At 43.1% G+C, this 23,748-nt stretch overlaps 1 protein-coding gene across 1 annotated transcript; it reads left to right on the forward strand.

Moving 5' to 3' along the window:
• KIFBP (kinesin family binding protein) lies at positions 1–23,327 on the forward strand. The gene is made up of 7 exons (XM_068258581.1): positions 1–436; positions 3,618–3,716; positions 6,533–6,612; positions 6,695–6,878; positions 9,029–9,122; positions 17,358–17,470; positions 21,110–23,327. The coding sequence occupies exons 1-7, from the start codon at positions 23–25 to the stop codon at positions 21,986–21,988; spliced, it is 1,863 nt and encodes a 620-aa protein (XP_068114682.1). The 5' UTR covers positions 1–22; the 3' UTR covers positions 21,989–23,327.
• Positions 23,328–23,748: the final 421 nt, after the last annotated feature.

The following is a 23,748-nucleotide window of genomic DNA, read 5'->3' on the forward strand; positions in this document are numbered from 1 at the left end:
ATGCAGTAACACAGTACGCCTGATGGTGGCGCAAAACACCCCTCCCTGCCGTATTCCGCGGACGTCACTGCTGTGGAACAAGATGGCGGACAACTGGCAGCTCGTATGCGAGACTTACCAGCGGGCTATCACTGCCTCCGATGTGGAGTCCAGGAATGACCCGGAGACTGAGCCCTACCGCTCCAAGTACCGAGCCCGGGAGCTGCTGCGGGAGACGCGGGCGCTGCTGGGGGTGCCCCGGGGGGAGGAGGAGGGGGATGATGGCCGGAGGAGGAGGATGGATGCTCGCCTGGGCGTTATTGAGCTCAGACTGGGGGTGAATCATACAGAGACCGAGGAGATGTCTGCTGGGGAGGAACACCTGGTGAAGTGCAGCAAGATCCTGGAGAGACACCGGCTGTCCCAGCAGTGTGTCTCCACCTACATCCAGGCCCAGGTGTGTGTATAATATACCTCCCCATACATAATACACTATATCCCAGTGATGGCTAACCTTGGCACGCCAGCTGTGGTGGAACTACAAGTCCCATGAGGCATTGCAATACTCTGACAGCTCTAAGCATAATCCAGGGAGGCAGAGGCATGATGGGATATGTAGTATTGTCACAGCTGGAGTGCCAAGGTTAGCCATCACTGCTATATCCTGTCCCAGCAGTGTGTCTCCACCTACATCCAGGCCCAGGTGTGTGTATAATATACCCCCCCATACATAATACACTAATATATCCTGTCTCAGCAGTGTGTCTCCCCCTACATCCAGGCCCAAGTGTGTATAATATACCCCCCCCCCCCCCATACATAATACACTATAACCTGTCCCAGCAGTGTGTCTCCACCAACATCCAGGCCCAGGTGTGTGTATAATATACCCCCCCCCCATACATAATACACTATATCCTGTCCCAGCAGTGTGTCTCCACCTACATCCAGGCCCAGGTGTGCGTATAATCTAACCCCATACATAATACACTATAACCTGTCCCAGCAGTGTGTCTCCACCTACATCCAGGCTCAGGTGTGTATAATATACCCCCATACATAATACACTATAACCTGTCCCAGCAGTGTGTCTTCACCTACATCCAGGCCCAGGTGTGTATAATATCCCTCGCATACATAATACACCATAACCTGTCCCAGCAGTGTGTCTCCACCTACATCCAGGCCCAAGTGTGTATAATATACCCCCCCCCCCCATACATAATACACTATATCCTGTCCCAGCAGTGTGTCTCCACCTAAATCCAGGCCCAGGTGTGTGTATAATATACCTCCCATACATAATACACTATATCCTGTCCTAGCAGTGTGTCTCCACCTACATCCAGGCCCAGGTGTGTGTATAATCTACCCCCATACATAATACACTATAACCTGTCCCAGCAGTGTGTCTCCACCTACATCCAGGCCCAGGTGTGTGTATAATCTACCCCCATACATAATACACTATAACCTGTCCCAGCAGTGTGTCTCCACCTACATCCAGGCCCAGGTGTGTGTATAATATACCCCCCCCCCCATACATAATACACTATATCCTTTCCCAGCAGTGTGTCTCTACCTACATCCAGGCCCAGGTGTGTGTATAATATCCCCCCCATACATAAAACACTATAACCTGTCCCAGCAGTGTGTCTCCACCTACATCCAGGCCCAGGTGTGTGTATAATATACCCCCCCCCCCATACATAATACACTATATCCTTTCCCAGCAGTGTGTCTCTACCTACATCCAGGCCCAGGTGTGTGTATAATATCCCTCCCATACATAATACACTATAACCTGTCCCAGCAGTGTGTCTCCACCTACATCCAGGCCCAGGTGTGTACAATATACCCCCATACATAATACACTATAACCTGTCCCAGCAGTGTGTCTCCACCTACATACAGGCCTAGGTGTGTGTACAATACCCCCCACCCCTCATACATAATACACTATATCCTATCCCAGCAGTTTCTCCCGACTACATGCAGGCCCAGGTTGTGTGCATGTGTATAAACTTGAAGAAAAGAAAAAGAAGGAAGAATAAAGTTCCACTCAATGGGCTCTATTCGCAAAACTTATCATACATGACTAATTTATTACCTATGGTAATTAATAAAAATAACCCTTCAGCGGGGGGGGGGGGGGGGGGGGCGGGTCTGGACTGGACTATCCCTCTACCTAAGTAAATATCATATTTTCTAGCTTAACCACTTCAGCCTTCAGTCGCTTTCACTTTATGGATCCGAGCAATGTTCACCTCCCATTCATTAGCCTATAACTTTATCACTACTTATCACAATGAACTGATCTATATCTTGTTTCCACCACCAATTAGGCTTTCTTTGGGTGGTACATTTTGCTAAGAGCTACTTTACTGTAAATGCATTTTAACAGGAAGAATAAGAAAAAAACGGAAACAATTCATTATTTCTCAGTTTTCAGCCATTATAGTTTTAAAAGAATACATGCCTCCATAATTAAAACCCACGTACTGTATTTGCCTAATAGTCCCGGGTATTACACAGTTTCAATTATGTCCCTATCACAATGTATGGCGACAATATTTTATTTGGAAATAAGAGCATTTTTTCCGTTTTGCATTCATCACTATTTACAAGCTTATAATAAAAAATAAATATTTCATCTTTACATGCATATTTAAAAATTTTTAGACCCTTAGGTAAATATTTACATTTTTTTTATTGTAATGTTTTTTTTGTTTTTTTTTTTAATTAAACATTTTATTTAGGTATTTTTGGGAGGGTGGGATGTAAATTGTATTTTTTTAAATGGAAATGTGTTGTTTTTTTATTTTTTTTACATTTAGGTGTAGTTTTACTATTTGGCCACAAGATGGCCATGAGTTTATTTACATTATGTCACTCTAAGCGTAACATGTATGCTTAGAGGGAAGTAGGGGGACGGAAGAGTCAGAAAAAGCGAGGCTTCCAAGAGAAGCCGTCTTTTCTGCCGGGGAAAGGGAGCACTGATCGGGCACCATGGCCCGATTCATTGATCCCTTGGCTAACGAACCGCGGTCCGGGAGCGCGCGTGCACACACGCGATCTGCCGCGGCAGCGCACATGGCCTTCTGGACGTAGCCTCTATGTCCAGAAGGCTTAAATGGTTAAAGGAAACCTGAGATGGCGAGAGAATTTATACATACCTGGGGCTTCCTTTAAACTGATCATTTCTTTGCCGTCCTCCACCGCCTTCTGTATCTTCAGCAATCAGCCCTGGTAAATCTGCTGATCCGGGGCCAACTGCGCATGCGCGGTCTGGCTGCGCGTGCTTCCGGCCCTGGGAGCATTCTACGCCACTGCAGAATGCTCTCAGCTGCGGGAGAGCAACAGGGGAGCGCGCATAGCCAGACTGGGCCTGTGCCGTCTGGATGTCTTACAAGGGCCGATTGTGGAAAATACAGGAAGTGGCGGAGGAAGGCAAGGAAGCGATCAGCCTGGAGAGAGCTGGATAAAGCCCCAGGTATGTATATATATTGTCTCCTTCCCTATCTCGGGTAATTTTAAAGAATGCTGTCTGTGCAGTTATATCAGCAAAAGTTAAGTTTGCTTTAGAGAATATTTTGTAGCGTTTTTGAGTAATTGAATCCTAGGATGTTTGTTTTCAGAATAACCTTGGAGTACTTTGGGCTGACAGAGGAGAGATAATCATTGCACAGACTTACCTAGAATCTGCGGAGTCCCTGTACAACCAGTACATGAAAAAGGTAAGAGTATTTGCCATTTGTCCAGTGGTCTGCCCAGAAATATGTCTTAGCCAGGAGTTCCCAAGTTCCACTGCCCCTATTTATATGATCTTTCCTGTGCTCCCCATACTTTGTTGCAAATTCCTAGTGCTTTACAAAGTATGTTCAAACACTACAGTGCGAAGCAGTTCATTTCGGTGCTCACTTGCGACTGCGCAGCGCCAATATGGCCGCTGCTATAGCTGTTATGCTGTACAGAGGTATGCACTATAGGGGGTGTATTTGTCTGAAGATTAGTGGAGACCCCAAGCAGCACTGAAGCAGGTAAATATTATACTGCTACTCTGCAGCACAGGGAGGAGCAAGTTCCCAGCCCCTCCCACAGTTGCTAAAGTTAAACTGAAGTGAGAGGGATATGGAGGCTGTCATATTTATTTATTTCCTTTTAAGCAATACCCGTTGCCTAGCTGTTTTGCTGATCCTCTGCCTTTTAATACTTTTAGCCAGAGACCCTGAACAAGCATGCAGCAGATCAGGTGTTTATGACATTATTGTCAGATCTGACAAGATTAGCTGCTGCTTGTTTCTGGTGCTGATCAGACACTACTGCAGCCAAATAGATCAATAGGACTTCCAGGCAAGTGGTATTGCTTAACCAGTTCGCATTCAGTCGTTTTTCACTTTATGCATCCGAGCTATGTTCACCTTCCATTCATTAGCCTATAACTTTATTACTACTTATCACAATGAACTGATCTATATCTTGTTTTTTCCGCCACCAATTAGGCTTTCTGTGGGTGGTACATTTTACTAAGAGCCACTTTACTGTAAATGCATTTTAAAAGGAAGAATAAGAAAAAAACGGAAAAAATCATTATTTCTCACTTTTCGGCAATTATAGTTTTAAAATAATACATGCCTCCATAATTAAAACCCACGTATTGTATATGCCCATTTGTCCCGGTTATTACACTGTTTAAATTATGTCCCTATCACAATGTATGGCGACAATATTTTATTTGGAAATAAAAGTGCATTTATTCCGTTTTGCATGCATCACTATTTACAAGCTTATAATAAAAAAAAAAATAGAAATATTTCATCTTTACGTAGATATTTAAAAAGTTTAGACCCTTAGGTAAATATTTGTGTTTTTTTTTTTTTGTTTTTTTTTTTATTGTAATGTTTTTTTTTTTTGTTTTTTTTTGATTAAACATTTTATGTGGGTATTTTTGGGAGGGTGGGATTGAAATTGTATTTTTTTTTTGTAAATATGTGTATTTTTATTTAACACTTAGCTGTAGTTTACTTTTTGGCCACAAGATGGCAGCCATGAGTTTGTTTACAGTGACGTCACTCTAAGCGTAACATGTACGCTTAGAGCGACGTAGGGGAACATAGGAAGCAGAAAAAGCAAAGCTTCCGAGAGAAGCTGTCGCTTTTTCTGCGGGGGAGAGCAATCAGTGATCGGGCACCGTTGCCCGATTCACTGATTCGCTGGCTAACAAACCGCGGGCCGGGAGCGCGCGTGCACGTGCGCGATCGGCTGCGGGAACGTGCAGGAGCACACATGGCTTCCTGGACGTGAGTTTCACGTCCAGGAATGTCAAATAGTTAAAAGAAAATATTGCAGCCTCCATATACCTCTCACTTCAGTTGTCCTTTAAGCCACTTAATTTGAGGCTGATTAATAAATGTTAAATCTTAACCACTTCAGGACCATAGGTTTAAACCTCCTTAGAGTGCGGGCTGTTTTTTACAATGTAGTGCTCTGCAGCTTTAATAGCTCGCTGCAGAGGGATACTACCTAGCACACAGATAGATCCCCCCTCTTCCTGCCCACCAACAGAGCTTTCCGTTGGTGGTCTCTGATCGCTGCTGCAGGCTTTTTTTATTTATTTGGTTTTATTTTTTTTAATAAAATTTACAATTTTTTTACCCCCCACCCCCATAGGCATCAGCCTATGAGAGCGATCGCTCTTGAGCCTCTCCAGGGGAACAGCTGAGTGACACGCCTGTCCCCAGTACAGCATTGCCATAGATAGCTGCCATCTGCTGTAGGGCTGCCACATTCTCGACGCCTATCGGCTTTAGGCGGTCGGGAAGAGGTTAATAAACAATTTGGCCCCTTGTGTGATTGAGTTTGACACCCCTGTTCCAGATGCTTCCCATGTCCTCCAGGAGATCACCTCCACTGCCTGGGACCCTTTTGAAGATGGCGACCATGCTCCTCTTTATGTGTGAGCACAGCCGCGCTGCAGGGGGTTTTCTTTTCGACTTTTGTGCTGCGTATCACTGCCATTCTCCTGTTTGGCGCATATAGATTTGCGGTTCTTGCACTTTTTTTTCACCCATTGGCAGCTTCAAAGGAATTATCTTGTTTGAGATAAGTGCACTGCTTGTTGTAAATTCTCCAGAACTTGTTCTGCTGTAAATTCTTGGAATGCTTTGATGCCTCTGCTAGCAGAGGATATAGGAACTGAAAGTAGAAGTCCTCTATTGTCTTTTCACACTGCCCCCTAGTGACAAGTGGCCATAAATACACATTACAGCAATACTAATTAGTAGCAAGGAAATGTAACAAAAAATAATTTAAAAAATGTGCTAAAATTGGTCTGGAGCACTTGCAAGCCTCTAAATTAATTGGCTGCTAAAGGGTTAAACACGTCTATCTGAGCCTATGTATTTTTTTTTACTTTTTTTTGTGGCAATATTTTAATTTTTTTATGTGGCAAATTATACTAACCAAACAGCATCACCATTTTCCTCCCCCCCCCCCCCCCCAAAAAAAAAAATACATAAACTACATGAAAATGTATGGTTATATGCATTTCCAGATTGGCAAACCCCCTGTTGATCCTGATGAACACTTCACACTCGAGGAGCAGAACCTCACTGACCAAGAGAGATCTAAGAGGTTTGTTGTACTTTCCCCAGTGGTGTTTGGGTTGGGCAGTGTCACTGCTGGACTAGCTGTTAATCTTGATGCATGTTTTCAGGTTTGAGAAGGCGTACACCCATACGCTGTACTACCTAGCGCAAGTCTACAAACATCTGAAGCAGGATGAAAGGGCTGCTCAGTACTGTCACACAACGCTACAGAGACAGCTGGAGTATGACGGCTACAACCCAGTCGAGTGGGCTATCAATGCTGCTACGTTATCACAATACTATCTGGCAAAGGTAATTCTTAAGACTTACAACTTTCAAAAGAACATTAAATTTGCATCTGCAATTTTGTGCACACTTATGATGGGCAGTAAAATTCTGACCGGTTTTGGACAAGTGCATCTCCTCACAGGGGATTCTTAATATATCCTTTATTCTTAAATAAAGCACACTGTGGAATCTGTATAAAGATGCCAATCAGCCTACCTACTAATTTGCACACTATTTTGTCAGTTGGCATGAATCTGCCATTCAGTAAGGGCTGGAACCCACAGGAGCGCTTTTAGCAGCGTTTTGGCAGCACTGCGATACGCTAGCAGTTTGCCAAAACGCTGTGCTAATGTTAATGGATGGGGCAACTTCCACAGGAGCGTTTGCGTTTCTCAGAAACGCAAACGCAGGACCTGCAGCATTTTGGGAGCGTTAGCGCTTCAATGTAAAGTATTGAAACGCTAGTGGAAACGCTCAGCAAAACCTAAACTGAGCGGTTCTGCTAGCGTTTTGCGGTGCAGCGCAATGAAACAAAATGAAAAATTATTCACACGACCAATCAGGATAAAACCGCAAACCGCAAAACGCTACGCACCCGCTGGGCAAAAAAATACAATGTTGCAAAACGCGACCGCAAACGCGCATGAATCCGCTTGCAAACCGCTGTTACAAATTGCTAGCGGTTGCGTTTAGCGTTTGCGGTTTGCAGTGGGTTCCAGGCCTAAGTGTTTTTGTAAATAAAGGAAAAACCTAAGAATCCCCCGTTAGGAGATGGACTAGTCCAAGGCCTGATGGATCTGTCAGATTACTGCCTACTGTAAGTGACAGTAAAATATTAAGAGTAATTTATAGTGCATTTTACTCGGGGAGAAATATACATATGCATACTTATGGCTGAACTGATAAGAATCTCCTTGAAATTTTTCTACATTGCTGAAGTAATAAATGATTCACGGTTCCCACTTTTCAGGTACTTATCCTGGTTTCAGCATCAGAAACTCTATCTTACTTTAGTATGTAACCGCGTCCTCCCAGTGATGTACCAGAGATGATTAATGGGGCACTACAGCGAAAAATTGTAAAATTTAAAATATGTGCAAAAATAGACAAATAAGAAGTACATTTTTTCCAGAGTAAAATGAGCCATAAATTACTTTTCTCCTATGTTGCTGTCACTTACCGTAGGCAGCAGAAATCTGACAGACGTGACAGATTTTGGACTAGTCCATCTCTTCATAGGGGATTCTCAGCAAGGCTTTTATCCTTTATAAAGATATTCCCTAAAAAGGATTCATACAAAGATGCTGGCCAGCTTCCCTGCTCGCTACACAGTTTTTTATGGGCAGTTGGACAGAGCAACTGCCATTCACTAACTGCTTTTGAAAATTAAGAAATCCCTGAGAATCCCCTATAAAGTGGTGGACTAGTCCAAAACCTGTCACTTCTGTCAGATTTCTACTACCTACTGTAAGTGACAGCAACATAGGAGAAAAGTCATTTATGGCTCATTTTACTCTGGTAGAAATGTACTTCTTATTTGTATATGTTTGTACATATTTTAAATTTTACAGTTTTTCGCTGTAGTGCTCCTTTAAATCTAGAGACTTGATACTTACCTGGTGCTTCCTCCAGCTCCATAAACACATGTGAGTGCCTCACCGTCCTCCTGCGGTCGAGGCACGGCGAAGCACTCACTTGTGTTTATGGAGCTGGAGGAAGCTCTAGGGAAGTATCAAATCTCTAGATTTAATCATCTCTGGTACACTTTAACTTTGGCTACTGAGTAGGCAGTATTCTTCTCCCAGTGCACTCTGGGAGACCAGGTGATATTTCTGTTGGTTTCGGAACACACATTAAACAAACATTCCCAGTGGTATTACAAAACCGTTAAATATCTCTTGGCAGCAAAAGGAAGTGATGTGCAGGTCAGGTGATCGGCCGGGTGCTCACCGGTTAGGTGATCGGTCCAGTGCTGTTGGTTTTTCATATGTTGCCATGTTTACTAATTTTGTTGGTCTAATGTTATTTGATGTTAAAAACAATAAAAATATCACAATTGAGAGATGTTTTTTTTTTTTAAGTAAACCATAGGTAAATAAAGGAAAAAACATATGGTATACAAACTATCTGCTACAGTGCTCTTATTTACCGAATACACTTTGATTTCTTCACAGCAAAGTTACATGGACGCCAGGCACTGTCTTGCTGCTGCCAACGTCATCTTCAGCAAAGCTGGACAAATACCGTCTCCTGAAGCCGCTAAAGAAAGTACGCTGCCCTTAGTCTCCTGTGTGATGTATTCGCCTTGTGATGTGTTGATTTTGGTTGCTAAGTGATCAGCTGTAGTTAGGGTCCCATGTCTGTCTTTTGTGTGTTCCATTTCACATAAAAGGTGATCTGCATGTGTCAGTGGCTGGATGTTAGAAATGGGCTTCATGTAGTGAGAGATCATCTGTGGACTGCCTCCCCCATTAGCAGGCACATGTAGCAAAGCTATATGTGGCTGCAGGGAAATCCCTTTTCTTTTCTTTTTTTCTTTTCTTTTTTTTAACTACTTAATTATGATATTATGATTTGTATGTGTAGCACAGCTAAGAAATAAAACATTAAGATCAGATACATCAGTCTAATTGTTTCCAGTACAGGAAGAGTTAAACTCCAGTTGTTATCTCTATGCAAAAAAGCCATAAAGCTCTACGACTTTCGAAGTCGTGGAGAGGGCTGTTTTCTGACTTTTATTATCTCAACTGTTCCTGAACTATTTACTTTTCCTCTGGCAGAGGAGAGGTCATTAGTTCAGACTGCTCTGAAAGATTCATTTTGAATGCTGAGTGTTGTGTAATCTGCACATATTATAGAATGATGCAATGTTAGAAAAAACACTATATACCTGAAAATAAAAATATGGGAATATTTTCTTTGCTGCTAATCTTCTAGTAATTATTCATAGTACACAACCAATTCACTATATCATATTTTTTTTGTTCGCTTCAGTGTCTCTTTAACCACCTTAGCGGTATGGACGAGCTCAGCTCGTCCATTACCGCCAGAGGGTGCCGCTCAGGCTCTGCTGTGCCGATTTTGATAAAATAAAAAGCAGCACACGCAGCCGGCACTTTGCCAGCCGCGTGTGCTGCCTGATCGCCGCCGCTCTACGGCGATCCACCGCGAGCAGCGGCGAAAGAGGGTCCCCCCAGCCGCCCGAGCCCTGCGCAGCCGGAACAAATAGTTCCGGCCAGCGCTAAGGGCTGGATCGGAGGCGGCTGACGTCCATGACGTCGCTCCGCTTGTCGCCATGGCGACGAGGAAAGCCAAACAAGGAAGGCTGCTCATTGCAGCCTTCCTTGTTACTTATGCTTGCCGGAGGCGATCGGAAGAACGCCTCCGGAGCGCCCTCTAGTGGGCTTTCATGCAGCCAACTTTCAGTTGGCTGCATGAAATAGTTTTTTTTTTAATTAAAAAAAAACCCTCCTGCAGCCGCCCTGGCGATCTCAATAGAACGCCAGGGTGGTTAATGGCAACCAGACTTAAATGTCCTACAAGAGCCTCCTAATGGCTCCATGACGTTTTTATAAGTCAAACAGTGCTGCTGCTGTTGTGCACGTGAAAATAGTGAGGAAAACATACCTTTATTTCCAAATATTATATTGTCACCATACTTTGTACTAGGGACATAATTCAAATCTTGTAATAGGCAGATAAAATGTGAGTTTTATGTACAGTAGCAGTGTTGATTTTAAAATTATAGGGGATGAAATTGGAGAAATGGTGTAATTTTTTTTCCTTGTTTTTCCTTTTAAAATGCATAGAAAATTACTGAAAACAAATATCAACCCCAAAAAGCCTAATTGGTGGTGAAGAAAAACAAGATATAGATAATTTCATTGTGATTAGTAGTGATTAAGCTATTGGCAAATGAAAGGGATGAGCACTGAAAGGGGAAAATCGCTCTTGTCCGTTTTGGGTTGAAGTGGTTAATTAGCCGCTGGGTAAGTGTGCCAGGCAGGGTATGCAGAGCGGTGCAGGGAGATTCTTCATATTTACCTGTTGGCACCATTCCCTGGGCTACGATTACGTCATACCATGTGATCAAAACTCCGAAGAGGATGCTGGGAGTGCAGCGCTGCAAGTGGAGAAGCTGATCCGGCTGCCCGGAACAGGTTAATATATAGAAGCTCCCTGAGCCACTCTGCATAGCTGCATTAGGCAGCTAAACTGCTTATGCCATTAGAAGACACTATGGTACACATTATGAAACTTGAGATAATGTTTGCAGGGCTGCTAATAGGTTAATGAAACAAAAGTCTTAGCATAAAGTGCAAGCAGAAAAACTGCTGTAATTGCACTCAGAAATAACTGGATTTTAGAGCGTTGGTTTGCTGGACAAATTTCACTTAAAGAGACACTGAAGCGAGACTAAATCTTGCTTCAGCTCTCATATATAGCAGGGGCATGTGTGCCCCTGCTAAAACGCCGCTATCCCGCGGCTGCACGAGGGTCCCTGACCCCGCAAACCTTGGTCGCAAGTTGGTCGTAGATTTTTGCTTCCTGGAGGCAAGGGCTAATGGCTGCAGCCCTGCCTCCCAGCGCGTCTATCAGACGCGCATCGCCGCCTCTCCCCCGCCCCTCTGTGAAGGAAGACTGAGAGGGGCGGGGGAGAGGCGGAGATACGCGCTGACAGACGCGCGTGGGGCGTTAGCCCTGCCCCAATGCGGAAGCGCTCCCCCGCATTACGGAGGGGATTTAGGGGGACAGGGACCCCCGTTAAGCCGCGAGATAGCGGCGTTTTAGCAGGGGCACACGTGCCCCTGCTATATATGAGGTCTGAAGCGAGATCTATTCTCGCTTCAGACTCTCTTTAAAGGATACCCGAAGTGACATGATGAGATAGACATGTGTATGTACAGTGCCTAGCACACAAATAACTGTTGTGTTCCTTTTTTTTTCTTTCTCTGCCTGAAAGAGTTAAATATCAGGTATGTAAGTGGCTGACTCAGTCCTGACTCAGACAGGAAGTGACTACAGTGTGACCCTCACTGAAAAGAAATTCCAACTATAAAACACTTTCCCTAGCAGAAAATGGCTTCTGAGAGCAGGAAAGAGGTAAAAATGGAAATTTCTTATCAGTGAGGGTGTGCGACCCTCACTTCCTGTCTGAGTCAGGACTGAGTCAGCCACTTACATACCTGATATTTAACTCTTTCAGGCAGAGAAAGGAAAAAAAGGAACACAGCCTAGTTATTTGTGTGCTAGGCACTGTGCATACCCATGTCTATCTCATCATGTCACTTCGGGTATCCTTTAACCCCCCTGGCGGTATGATTATTTCCTGATTTTAGGGTCTTTTTTTAAAATGTTTCTGACCCTAAAATAAGGAAAAAATAATGCCTGCAGCAGCCCCAGCACTTACTTCCCTGGGCTCCAGCGCTGCAGTTTTCCCTCTGTCCTCTAGTTGGCGCTGTAACTCTGTAGTGAGATCACTGACTGCGTTCTCACCAGAGTGATTCAGAGCCTCGGAAGACAGGAAGGAGAATGGCTACCGACACCTGGATCCCCCCGGAGGTGAGTAAAAACGACCTCTGCGCGCTATACTATGCATTGAGCTCCCGGCGGCTAGCCCGAGTGTAGCTCGGGATTACTGCCAGGGGAGGTTAAAGTACTTAAAGGAAAGGTTCAGGGACGCCTTGGAAAAAATAAAAATCCATATCCACTTACCTGGGGCTTCCTCCAGCCCGTGGCAGGCAGGAGGTGCCCTCGCCGCCGCTCCAGAGGCTCCCGGTCGTCTTCGGTGGCCGACCCGACCTGGCCAGGCCGGCTCTTCTGCGCTCCAAGGACGGGCTCTTCTGCGTCCCACGCGGGCGCGCTGACGTCATCAGACGTCCGCCGGGCTGTACTGCGCAAATATTCAGCATTTTACAATTAAAAAGGTTCCCAAAAGTTGGTGAGCAAGTACTTTCACGTTTTATTTTGAGTGTTTTCTTGCTTGCTGGTGCTTTGAAACAACAACAAATAACAATATTTGTAAAGTGTTTTTCTCACATAGGACTCAAAGTGCATAAGCCTGGCTCAGACCAGTAATTGGTTGATTATAAAAGGCATTTATGACAGTGTGAAAATATCACTTGTGAGAAAGTAAATTGCATATGGGACTATCTGTTGCATTCTATGATTATTCTGCATGTCTGCTCACTGCCCATACAATGCTATGGGCATGTTCACATCTCTGCGTTGTAGCATTATTTTAACAATTCAATTTTATTAAGTTTTACAAGAAAACACGTACAAACAGGTACACGAAAGGACAGTAAATAAAGTACAGTTGTATACATTATGAGCATACAAGGGAATTAAATCACATTTGTAGCATTATTTTAAGCAGGGCTGTGGAGTCGGGCAATTTTGGGTGCCTGGAGTCGGAATTGGGAAAAAATACACCGACTCCGACTCCTAATGAATTTAAACTGTAATTAAAATAGAAAATATGATAAAATGTTTTATTTCTCAGATAATAGTCATCATAAGTAATTTATATATACATTAATAGCTGTGCTTAGTCCACAAAAATGAAATAAACCAATCAAAATTAGTTACTTGTGCTGCTTCAATAAAGCAGTTCCTGTATTTTTAAAGTCTGATATACATATCTGATTGTGACTACAGTATATATGATGTGTACACAGGAATCTCTCATATATACTACATAACATCTATGCTGTAAGAATAAAGCCTGATGTGTAGCTGTGTCACTAATAGACATGGTCAATGAGATGGAAATAATTCTGCGTTGATTCTGATTTATGCAAATGTACGCACTCTCTTTGCTCATGAAATCAAATAATATGATATGTTGTTAAAATTCAGTTGGGTAACTACGAATTAAATGGTACCTGAGAAGGATGAAAAGAAAAGTTTTATACATACCTGGGGCTTCTTCCAGCCCCCTTCAGGGTAATCAGTCCATTGCTGTCCACCTCCACCACCTGGATTTGAATTACTCCTGGTAATTCAGCCAGTCAGCGCAGTCCGGCTACGTGCCACTTCCACAGCCAGGAGCGTTCTGCACCTGTGCAATAGTGCTGCGCAGGTGTAGTACGCTCCCGGCGGCAGAGTGTGTGCATGCGCACTACACCAGACTGGCTCAAGTACCTGGACCCATAGCAGAAGATCCAGTAGGAGGACAGCGAGGAACTGATTAGCCTGAAGGGGGCTGGAGGAAGCCCCAGGTATGTATAAAACTTTAATTTCATCTGTCTCAGGTTTACTTTGTTACACAGTAGTACTATACTCTACATATGCACTCCCCACAGAGCTGCAGGGAATCCACTGAGAATGCTGTGCACATTGAACACAGAGGTGTTGTCTATCACCCATAAACCTGGTTCAGATTGTGCATGAAGAATGTGTAATAGAGGAAGAATCTCTCCTTATTCCCCTGCAGAGTACCTGCACATCATTCTTACATGTACTAACACTTACATTGCCTAGGGCCTGATAGATGTTTTGTTCTGGCCTGTACTTTTTTCAAGTACTCTTACCAAGGACTAGTTTTAGTCAATGAATAAAGAGAATAAATATGGCAGTCTACATATCCTTCTCACTTCAGTTGTCTTTCAAAATTCCTAAGCGTTGGCAGTTAAGAGACGAATTTCATGCTACATACTTTCAATCAACAAGATTGTAATATGCAAATTAGAGGAGTCAGAGGAATCCTAAACTGAGGAGTCGGAGTCGGTGGATTTTTGTACCGACTCCACAGCCCTGATTTTTAAGTGTGTGTGTGTGTGTGTGTGTGTGTGTAAGAACATGCACAGTGTCTATTGCAGTTTACACACATTATAACGTGTTACAATTCATACAGTGTAAAGGTGGCCACACACCATACCATTTTTGAAATATCTGTTCAATTTAAGAATTGCAATCAATTTTTCTGACTGATTGTAACATTTAAAAAAAAAAAAAATGACCAATGTACCACACACCTGTGTTCAATTTTCCCCCAATTATGATAAAAATTATTGGATACTCTGACAAAATTGCTAGGGTGTGTATATTCATAAATTGGCAATCTAACACACACCATACAATCTTTAGAAAGATTGAAGAAAAATATCTGGCATTCCGGATCGATAAAAATTGAAAACGGGAAATCCGATTGGATTTTTCAGTCGAATGAAAAAAGCTTTTGATTTTTTTTTTCTGGAGATCCAATTGTTTTTATCGAATTACCGTAAAATCGGATCATTTTATTGTATAGTGTGTGGCCACCTTAAATCCAGTTTGAGAGCTACATAGAATGAAAAACACTTACAGTGCATTTTAGATTCGGACAAATGTACATCTTATATGTATTACAGTTTTTCGCCATAGTACTTCTTTACTTAAGCTACAGATAACCTTAAAATAAAAAAAGGTATTTGTATTGAACTTGAAGTTTTATATGAGAAAAGGGAGACCGAGAGCCCAATATAGTGTAGTATGTTGTATAAATAGAGAAAAATGTTAAAAGTAAGTTTTATACTTACAAACCTGGGTTGCTCTAAGGCAACCACTGTATACGCAGGTGGGGAGATTAAGCCTGACCCCACTCAGGACTAAGATGTCGCTCTCTGTAGATAGGAAAAGAGGGTATATCACCCTTCCACCAGGGGTGGACAACTTAATATGCAAGGATACAGAGGCGCCAGTAGGATAAAACAAGATAAAAGGTTTAAAACGGTTTAGGCGGCGGTGGTGGACCGTCCACACACAAACAGACAAAAATCGCTGTTGATTGTAGAAAAAAATCACAATTTATTCACATACTCCTACATAAAAGTGCAACGCGTTTCACGGGCAAACATCCCGCTTCATCAGGCAATAAACGAACGGAGTATCTCACAGCTCTGAGTATATTGATAGCTTGGCACCTCTGTATGAGGTGCCAAGCTATCAATATACTCAGAGCTGTGAGATACTCCGTTCGTTTATTGCCTGATGAAGCGGGATGTTTGCCCGTGAAACGCGTTGCACTTTTATGTAGGAGTATGTGAATAAATTGTGATTTTTTTTCTACAATCAACAGCGATTTTTGTCTGTTTGTGTGTGGACGGTCCACCACCGCCGCCTAAACCGTTTTAAACCTTTTATCTTGGTTTATCCTACTGGCGCCTCTGTATCCTTGCATATTGAAGTTTTATATATACAGGTAGTCCCCGACTTACGAACGACCCGCCAATGCAAACGGCATGTGTTCTCTCGTTCCATGGAAACAAGTCAAAAAAAAAAATTTCAAATCGGACTTCAAAAAATCAAAGAAAAAATTGCTTTTAAACTTGTATAACCAGGTACAAAGGGCAGAGGTGACACACAGGGGAACACTGGAGGCACAGGGGGGCACAGAGGAGGTACAGGGGACAGAGATGGCACAGTGTTCCAACTTTAGAACAGATACAGGTTAAGAAGGAACCTACAGTCCCTATCTTGTTCGTTAAACCAGGGACTTCCTGTATACTTTGTGGTTAATCATGGTGGAAATAGTAATGAAATATGTTGTACATTTCCATCATACTGCAGCCCAGGCATAAACCGTATTTAAAGAGAAACCGTAACCAAGAATTGAACTTCATCCCAATCAGCAGCTGATACCCCATTTCCCAGGAGAAACTATTCCTTTTCACAAACAGATCATAAGGGGGCACTGTATGGCTGATATTGGGGTGAAACCCCTCCCACAGTGTGATGTCAAGACCAAGGTCCTGACAGTTTGCTGTCTGTGAACCTCACTGCATTGTGAGAAATGGCTGTTTACAATTGCCAAAAAAAAAGCAAGCAGCATCTCTTTCCACTGACATCACCTGCCAGCAGTAAAAATGTCTCCATGTGATGCCAGAATGTAAATTGGGGAGAGGAAAGATATTACAATGGGCAAACACTAACTAAGGCCCAGTGCACACCCAAACCGCTAGCAGATCGTCAAAACGCTAGCGGTTTTGGGAGCAGAGAGCAGATATTTGGCCGGGTGCACACCAAGCGGATTTTGTATGCGATCCACCAGCCGCATCAGCCAGTGAAAACGCTTGGCTATTGTATTTCAATGTGTGGCGCACACCGGCGGTTTGAGGTTTTTTAGCAAACCGCAAACGCGCAGCAGGAGGCGCGTTTGCGGCTTGGCAAAAACCTCAAACCGCCGGTGTGCACCATCCCATTGCAATACCTTAGCCAAGCATTTTTCCAGGCGGATGCGGCCGGCGGATCGCTCCAAAAACCGCTCGGTGTGCACTGGGCCTATATCATTTATACATGATTATTGTAAAAATGAAGCACTTTTTTTTTTATTACATTATTTTCACTGGAGTTCCTCTTTAAGAAGGCAATAACAACTTTATTATTCTTATTGTGATCACATTTTGGATATACGGTACTCGCTATGCCTTCTTAGATAAGCCTCACAGTTTTATAGCATCTGGTCCTGTGGTTAATTATATTTATTTTTTTCTTACCTTTTTTTTTTTTTTTTTTAAATAGATGAAGCTGAACAGGATCGTCTCGATCATCTAAGGCAGAAAAAGGCTGAAATAGCCAGATGTTGGGTGAAATATTGTATGAATTTATTGGAAGGCGCACGTAAAAAACTTGAGGTAACTACTGTACTTGGCACATAAACTGTACTTTAAAGTTACTGGGAACCCCATTAAAAAAATGAAGCAGATACTTACATAAGGACAGGGAATCCTCTGGGTCCTATAGAGCAGAGTTCCCCAACCATGTCCTCAAGGCGCACCAACAGTACAGGTTTTGCAGAAAAACACAAACATGCGCAGGTGGGGTAATTAGTGTCTCAGCAGGGCTGATTGACTACACCTGTTGATTTCCACAAAACATGCACTGTTGGTGGGCCTTGAGGACAGGGTTGGGGAACGCTGCGAGCCTTCCCTCTCCTCTCTCTGTGCTTTAGTTCCTGTGCTGGCTCCCCCGTTTGAATCCCCTGCTGCAGGAGACTTCGTAAGTCTTCAGGAGCCAAGCCCTCCCGAAGACCAGTAGCTCTGTACTGCGCCTGCGTGCTGGGGCGAGAGAGGGTGCTGACGCAGTACAGAGCTGCCTGTCGTCTGGAGCATTCGGGCTCCCCTAAGACTTCCGAAGCCTTCGGACAGGGAAAGCAGTATTTGACTAATTTATTTAAATACTGCTATTGGGGGAGCCAGCGCAGAAACGAGGGCCCCAGGAGAGGAGCAGGAAGGCTCTATAGGACCCAGAGCCTTCCCTCTCCTTAGGTAAGTATCTGCCTTACTTTTTTAAATGCGGTTCCCATTGACTTTAAAGCAAACCTGAAGCAAACATTGCATCATACTGTCACAGTTGCTGTTTTAAAACTAGCTGTAAAACAAATCAGAAATAATGACCATTTGAACTTCTCTGCAGTAAAACCTTATCCCAAACTGTTTCTTGGCTGTTTAACCTCCTTGGCGGTAACCCCGTGTGTGACACTGGGTAAGCCGCCGGAGGGTGCCGCTCAGGCCCTGCTGGGCCGATTTACATAATTTTTTTTTATTGCTACACGCAGCTAGAACTTTGCTAACTGCGTGTGCATAACGATCGCCGCCAATTCACCGCTATCCGCCGCGCCCCCCCCCCCCCCCCCCCCCCCCAGACCCTGTGCGCTGCCTGGCCAATCAGTGCCAGGCAGCACTGAGGGGTAGATCGGGACTCCAAATGACGTCGCCATGGCGACGGGGGAAGCCCTCTAGAAAATCCCGTTCTTTGAACGGGATTTCCTGATCGCCGGAGGCGATCGAAGAGGGTAGGGGGATGCCGCTGCACAGCGGCTATCATGTAGCGAGCCCTAGGCTCGCTACTTGATTAAAAAAAAACACAAAGCCTGCGCTGCCCCCTGGCGGTTTTTAATAGACCGCCAAGGGGGTTAAAGAGGATCTGTACTATAAAAATTTGGCTCCAGGGATACTTACCTCGGGAGTGAGAAGCCTCTGGATCCTAACGAGGGTTCCCCGTCATCCGTGCCTCCGTTAGCCTGCCCGGGTCCCCCGAAGTGCGGCAATGTAATTATTTACCATACGCGATTCTGCACAGACGCACTAGCCGTTGTTCCTTCAGGTAAGGCAGAAATAGCCGAACCTGATCGATCCACTCTACTGCGCAGGCGTTATCCCTTAGGCCTCATTGGGACCATAAGGCTTACCCCTTGGAGATTTTTTTTATTTATTTATTGCACAGTTTCTTTAACTATTTGACATTCCTGGACGTGAAACTCACGTCCAGGAAGCCATGTGCGCTCCTGCGCGTCAACGCGGCCGATCGTGCACGCGCGCTCCCGGCCGGCGGTTTGTTAGCCAGTGAATCAGTGAATCGGGCAACGGTGCCCGATCACCGATTCCTCTCCCCCGCAGAAAAAGCGACAGCTTCTCTCGGAAGCTACGCCTTTTCTGCTTCCTATGTCGCTCTAAGCGTACGTGGTACGCTTAGAGTGACGTCACTGTAAACAACTCATGGCTGCCATCTTGTGGCCAAAAAGTAAACTACATCTAAATGTTAAATAAAAATACACATATATTTACAAAAAAAAATACAATTTCAATCCCACCCTCCCAAAAATACCCACATAAAATGTTTAATTAAAAAAAACAAAAAAACATTACAATAAAAAAAAAAAAAACACAAATATTTACCTAAGGGTCTAAACTTTTTAAATATCTATGTAAAGATGAAATATTTTTTTTTTTTTTTTTTTATTATAAGCTTGTAAATAGTGATGAATGCAAAACGGAAAAAATGCACTTTTATTTCCAAATAAAATATTGTCGCCATACATTGTAATAGGGACATAATTTAAATGGTGTAATAACCGGGACAAATGGGCATATACAATACGTGGGTTTTAATTATGGAGGCATGTATTATTTTAAAACTATAATTGCCGAAAAGTGAGAAATAATGATTTGTTTCCGTTTTTTTCTTATTCTTACTTTTAAAATGCATTTACAGTAAAGTGGCTCTTAGTAAAATGTACCCCCCAAAGAAAGCCTAATTGGTGGTGGAAAAAAACAAGATATAGATCAGTTCATTGTGATAAGTAGTAATAAAGTTATAGGCTAATGAATGGGAGGTGAACATTGTTCAGATGCATGAAGCGAAAAACGACTGAATGCGAACTGGTTAAGTGCTTCAGAGAACAACAGGACTGTATTCTACCAAGTTGGGTTGAATGGCTCAGAGAAGCTCTTTTGCTTATATAACTGAGGTTTTGTAACTCAATCTGTACTGGAAAACAGAGCATTTTCTTTGCTGCTAATATTCTATTTCTTAGCTGTTCTACACATTTCACTCTCTCATACGTTTATTTTCCCTTCAGGTTTGGTTTAACCATTTCTGAACTCAGAGGCTAAAGATGTGTAGAGAACACCCCTAACCATGACCCCTGACCTTGATCAAAATGATTAGAACTGGTAAAATTGAAAGCATTTGCTGTAGTTTGTGTTCAGCATTCAGGGCTTTTTCCAACAGAGCAACAACCATAACGGAGTATTATTTGTGTTGGTGCCAACATGTTTTATTTAATATAATAATATCTTAGTTACTACTTAACTGCACTAGACAAATGGACTAATTTATTGAGACAAATGCAAAGAAAACTGGAGCATAAGTTGAGAGCCCTGGGCAACCAGAGTCCTTGTTCTATGTTGCAGCTAAAAATAGTTCTTCTGTGTAGCTCCAGGGTTTTTTTTCTCCTCTTACAGTATAGAGCTCCATTAACTATCCATAGGTCTATTGTTTGTCTTACAGTACAGCTTGCTTTAGAGAGCTATGAAAGATGCCAGAATACTTTCTAAAAATGCCCTGGATGTAATGCCAAGCATCTGGTTTGGATATACCCACTGAAGCAATAATATAGATTAGAATTCACAGTTTTGATTTGAGCTCCTCCAGGGTTGGCGCTGTCTTGATGGGGTGTGGCAAGGCGTTCCATAGGGTTCTGGCTGCATGACAGAAAGCTCTGGCTCCAAAGGTTTTTAGTTGGACTTTGGGGTGGTCAAGTTATTCGATTCTTTTGATCTGAGGTTGTGGGAGGCGTGACACAGTTGCAACAAATTCTTCAGTTATCCATGGCCTAGGTCATGTAGGCATTTGAATGTTTAGAATGGCAGCCTCCATAGCAATGCCATGTGTCTAATCCTTTGTCAGCATGTGTATTTGTTGGAATTTTCCTGCAAATGTTGTAGTTAGTCTTTAGTGATGCTAAATTTTTATTTTTTTTAAACCAATAGGATAACATTGGAGAGCTTGACGTTGACCTTCAAGAAGAACTGAAGGCAGAACGCAAAAAGCAAGAAGATGAGAAAGAAAGGGGTCGGAAGAAGGCTGTTCTCTTTGGATCAAGTGATATATATGATTCCATTTTAGCTGTTGAGGAAAAGGCTGGATGTTCTATTCCTTTAGATTTTCAGGAAGCCAGGGAGGTCTTCCTGGTGGGGCAGAATTATATAAATGAAGCTAAAGAATACTTCCAGTTGGATGGACATGTGTCAGACCACATAGAAATCATCCAGGACCATAGTGCTCTGTTTAAGGTTTTGGCTTTCTTCGAGGAAGACTACGAGCGGCGATGTAAGATGCACAAACGTAGGATAGATATGCTGGAACCACTCAGTAAGGAGCTAAACCCGCAGTACTATCTCCTGGTTTGTAGACAGCTTCAGTTTGAGTTGGCTGATACATACTACGAAATGATGGATTTGAAGGTAGCCATTGGAAATAAACTGGATGAGATGGACTCTCACACGATCAAAAAAATTAATAGCCTGGCACAGTCCGCAATCAAGTATTATGAGATGTTTTTGGACTCCTTGAGAAGTCCAGATAAGAAGTTCCCTGAGAAGCTAGAAGAGGATGTTCTCCGTCCAGCTTTGGTGGCCAAGTTCCACATTGCACGACTGTATGGAAAGCTAATTACCAGCGATTCTCAGAAACAAATGGAGAACATGCAGACATCTCTGAACAACTATAGATTCGTTGTAGATTACTGTGCAAATAACGAAGATGCTGTGAAATCTGTGGAAACAGAATTGGAACTTACCAAGGAGATGGTGGCTCTTCTCCCTGCAAGAATGGAAAGGTTAAGGTTACAGCTCTCCTCTTTCGCCTGAGCCATACTGTGAGGCTAATACAGTAGAAGATGCATGGTTAACTGTCAATGCAGAAAATGTATATTTAAACGAGAAAGTGTACTTATGCAGCTAATTATATCCATCCTTTGGCATTCCAGAGTCTAGCATAGAAGTCGAACGTTATACCTACAAGATGGCGATGAGATCAGTTTCAGTCGCATACTGCCCAATCCTACCACTCTGCAGCTCCGTGTGAGTACAGTTCAGTCAGTCACCCTCCATCTCTTGTCCAAACACAGCAAAGAGGTCCAAGAGGAGTAAATACAATCATGATCCATATTGATGTCTTATAACTCCGCCCCTTGTTGTACCTCACAACATTTAGACAATAGATGGAATCGGATGGCCTTGAGGTCGATTCATAAAGCATTACCGCATTCAGTAATGCAGAAAACAGCTGACTTTACCGAGCACTTAGGAAAATGTCAATTCATAAAAGCTGTTACCGCATGAAAAGCTGACATTCCTGAGCAGTGAGGTAAATTACCGACTTGTGTGGTAATCATATCAAAACATGTCAGTAAATGTCAATTCATAAAGATTAGAACAGGTTGTAAAGATTATAACAATACCGCCTGCTATGAAGTGGTGATAAGAGAGCGAAGTCTATGCGGGACTGTGCTGGGAATGGAGACTCGAAAGCAGAAGCCGTGAAATCCCCCCCAGGTAGCAGCAGAGCAATCGGAACAAACAAAACAAGGCTTCCCCTGAATATATTAGGCTGTGTGGCTGTTTAACCTCTTGGGTTCCTGTTTTTAAGATGTGTGGGAGCTGGAGGTGAACTTCACAAAGCTTGGCATGTGTAAAGTTTCTTGAAGTTCTTCTAAGCTGTGGCAATTAAATAGATTGTTAAGAAAAACTAATGCTGGATCCACACCATACAATTTTTTTGGCAGATTCACCTGCCAGATCGATTATTTCCAGCAGGTCCGATCTGAGAATCGAGCGATTTTATTTTTTATTTTTTTTTCCCAGCATTTTCCTGACAGATTTCCATGGAAACGAACGGAAATCGGTCAGAAAATCGCTCAATTCTTAGATAGGACATGCTGGAAATAATCGATCTGGCAAGTAAATCTGCCAAAAAATTGTATGGTGTGGATCCAGCATAATAGACAGATTCAGAGCGGGTTCAGGGCAAGCTAAGGCAGTATAACAAAACATGCACATCTAAAGGGAAGTTGGGATGCCTCTTATATTGTAATGCTGTCTCAACATGCAACAACCACAAATCTTCTGATGTTACCTAAATTACCGCACTTCTATCGCAGCTGTAAAAATGTTTATGAATTAGCACATTAAAGTCTGAAATACCGAATGCGGTATTCTCCCGACCAGATTTTTTTACCGCACAGCCTTTTATGAATCGAACCCAATGTGTACACAAATGATATCGTAGTCTGTGGGGTTGTCGCACAGTAGATCTATTGTCACCTCGTGGATGAAAGGTGCAATTCCTTTTTTTTTTTTTTTTTTTTTTTTTTTATGCCGAACTTTGGGGCAAAAAGGCAAAGTGTATTGTTTGTACACTTATCCTTCAAAAGCAATTTCCCTGTTTTTTTTTTTTTTTTTTTTGTAGGCTTTCTATCTCCTTCAGCAGCTTTCCTTCACCTCTTCCCTTCAGGCTGCTTTTCCACTTGCCGCTATCCGCTCCAAAAAGTGGATCGCGGCCATTTTGGCAATCGTAACAGCCCTGTGATTTAAATGTAAATTATGTGCTCATTTGCCATTACCGTGTT

This window comes from Hyperolius riggenbachi, chromosome 10, assembly GCF_040937935.1.
Source record: "Hyperolius riggenbachi isolate aHypRig1 chromosome 10, aHypRig1.pri, whole genome shotgun sequence".
NCBI lineage: Eukaryota > Metazoa > Chordata > Amphibia > Anura > Hyperoliidae > Hyperolius > Hyperolius riggenbachi.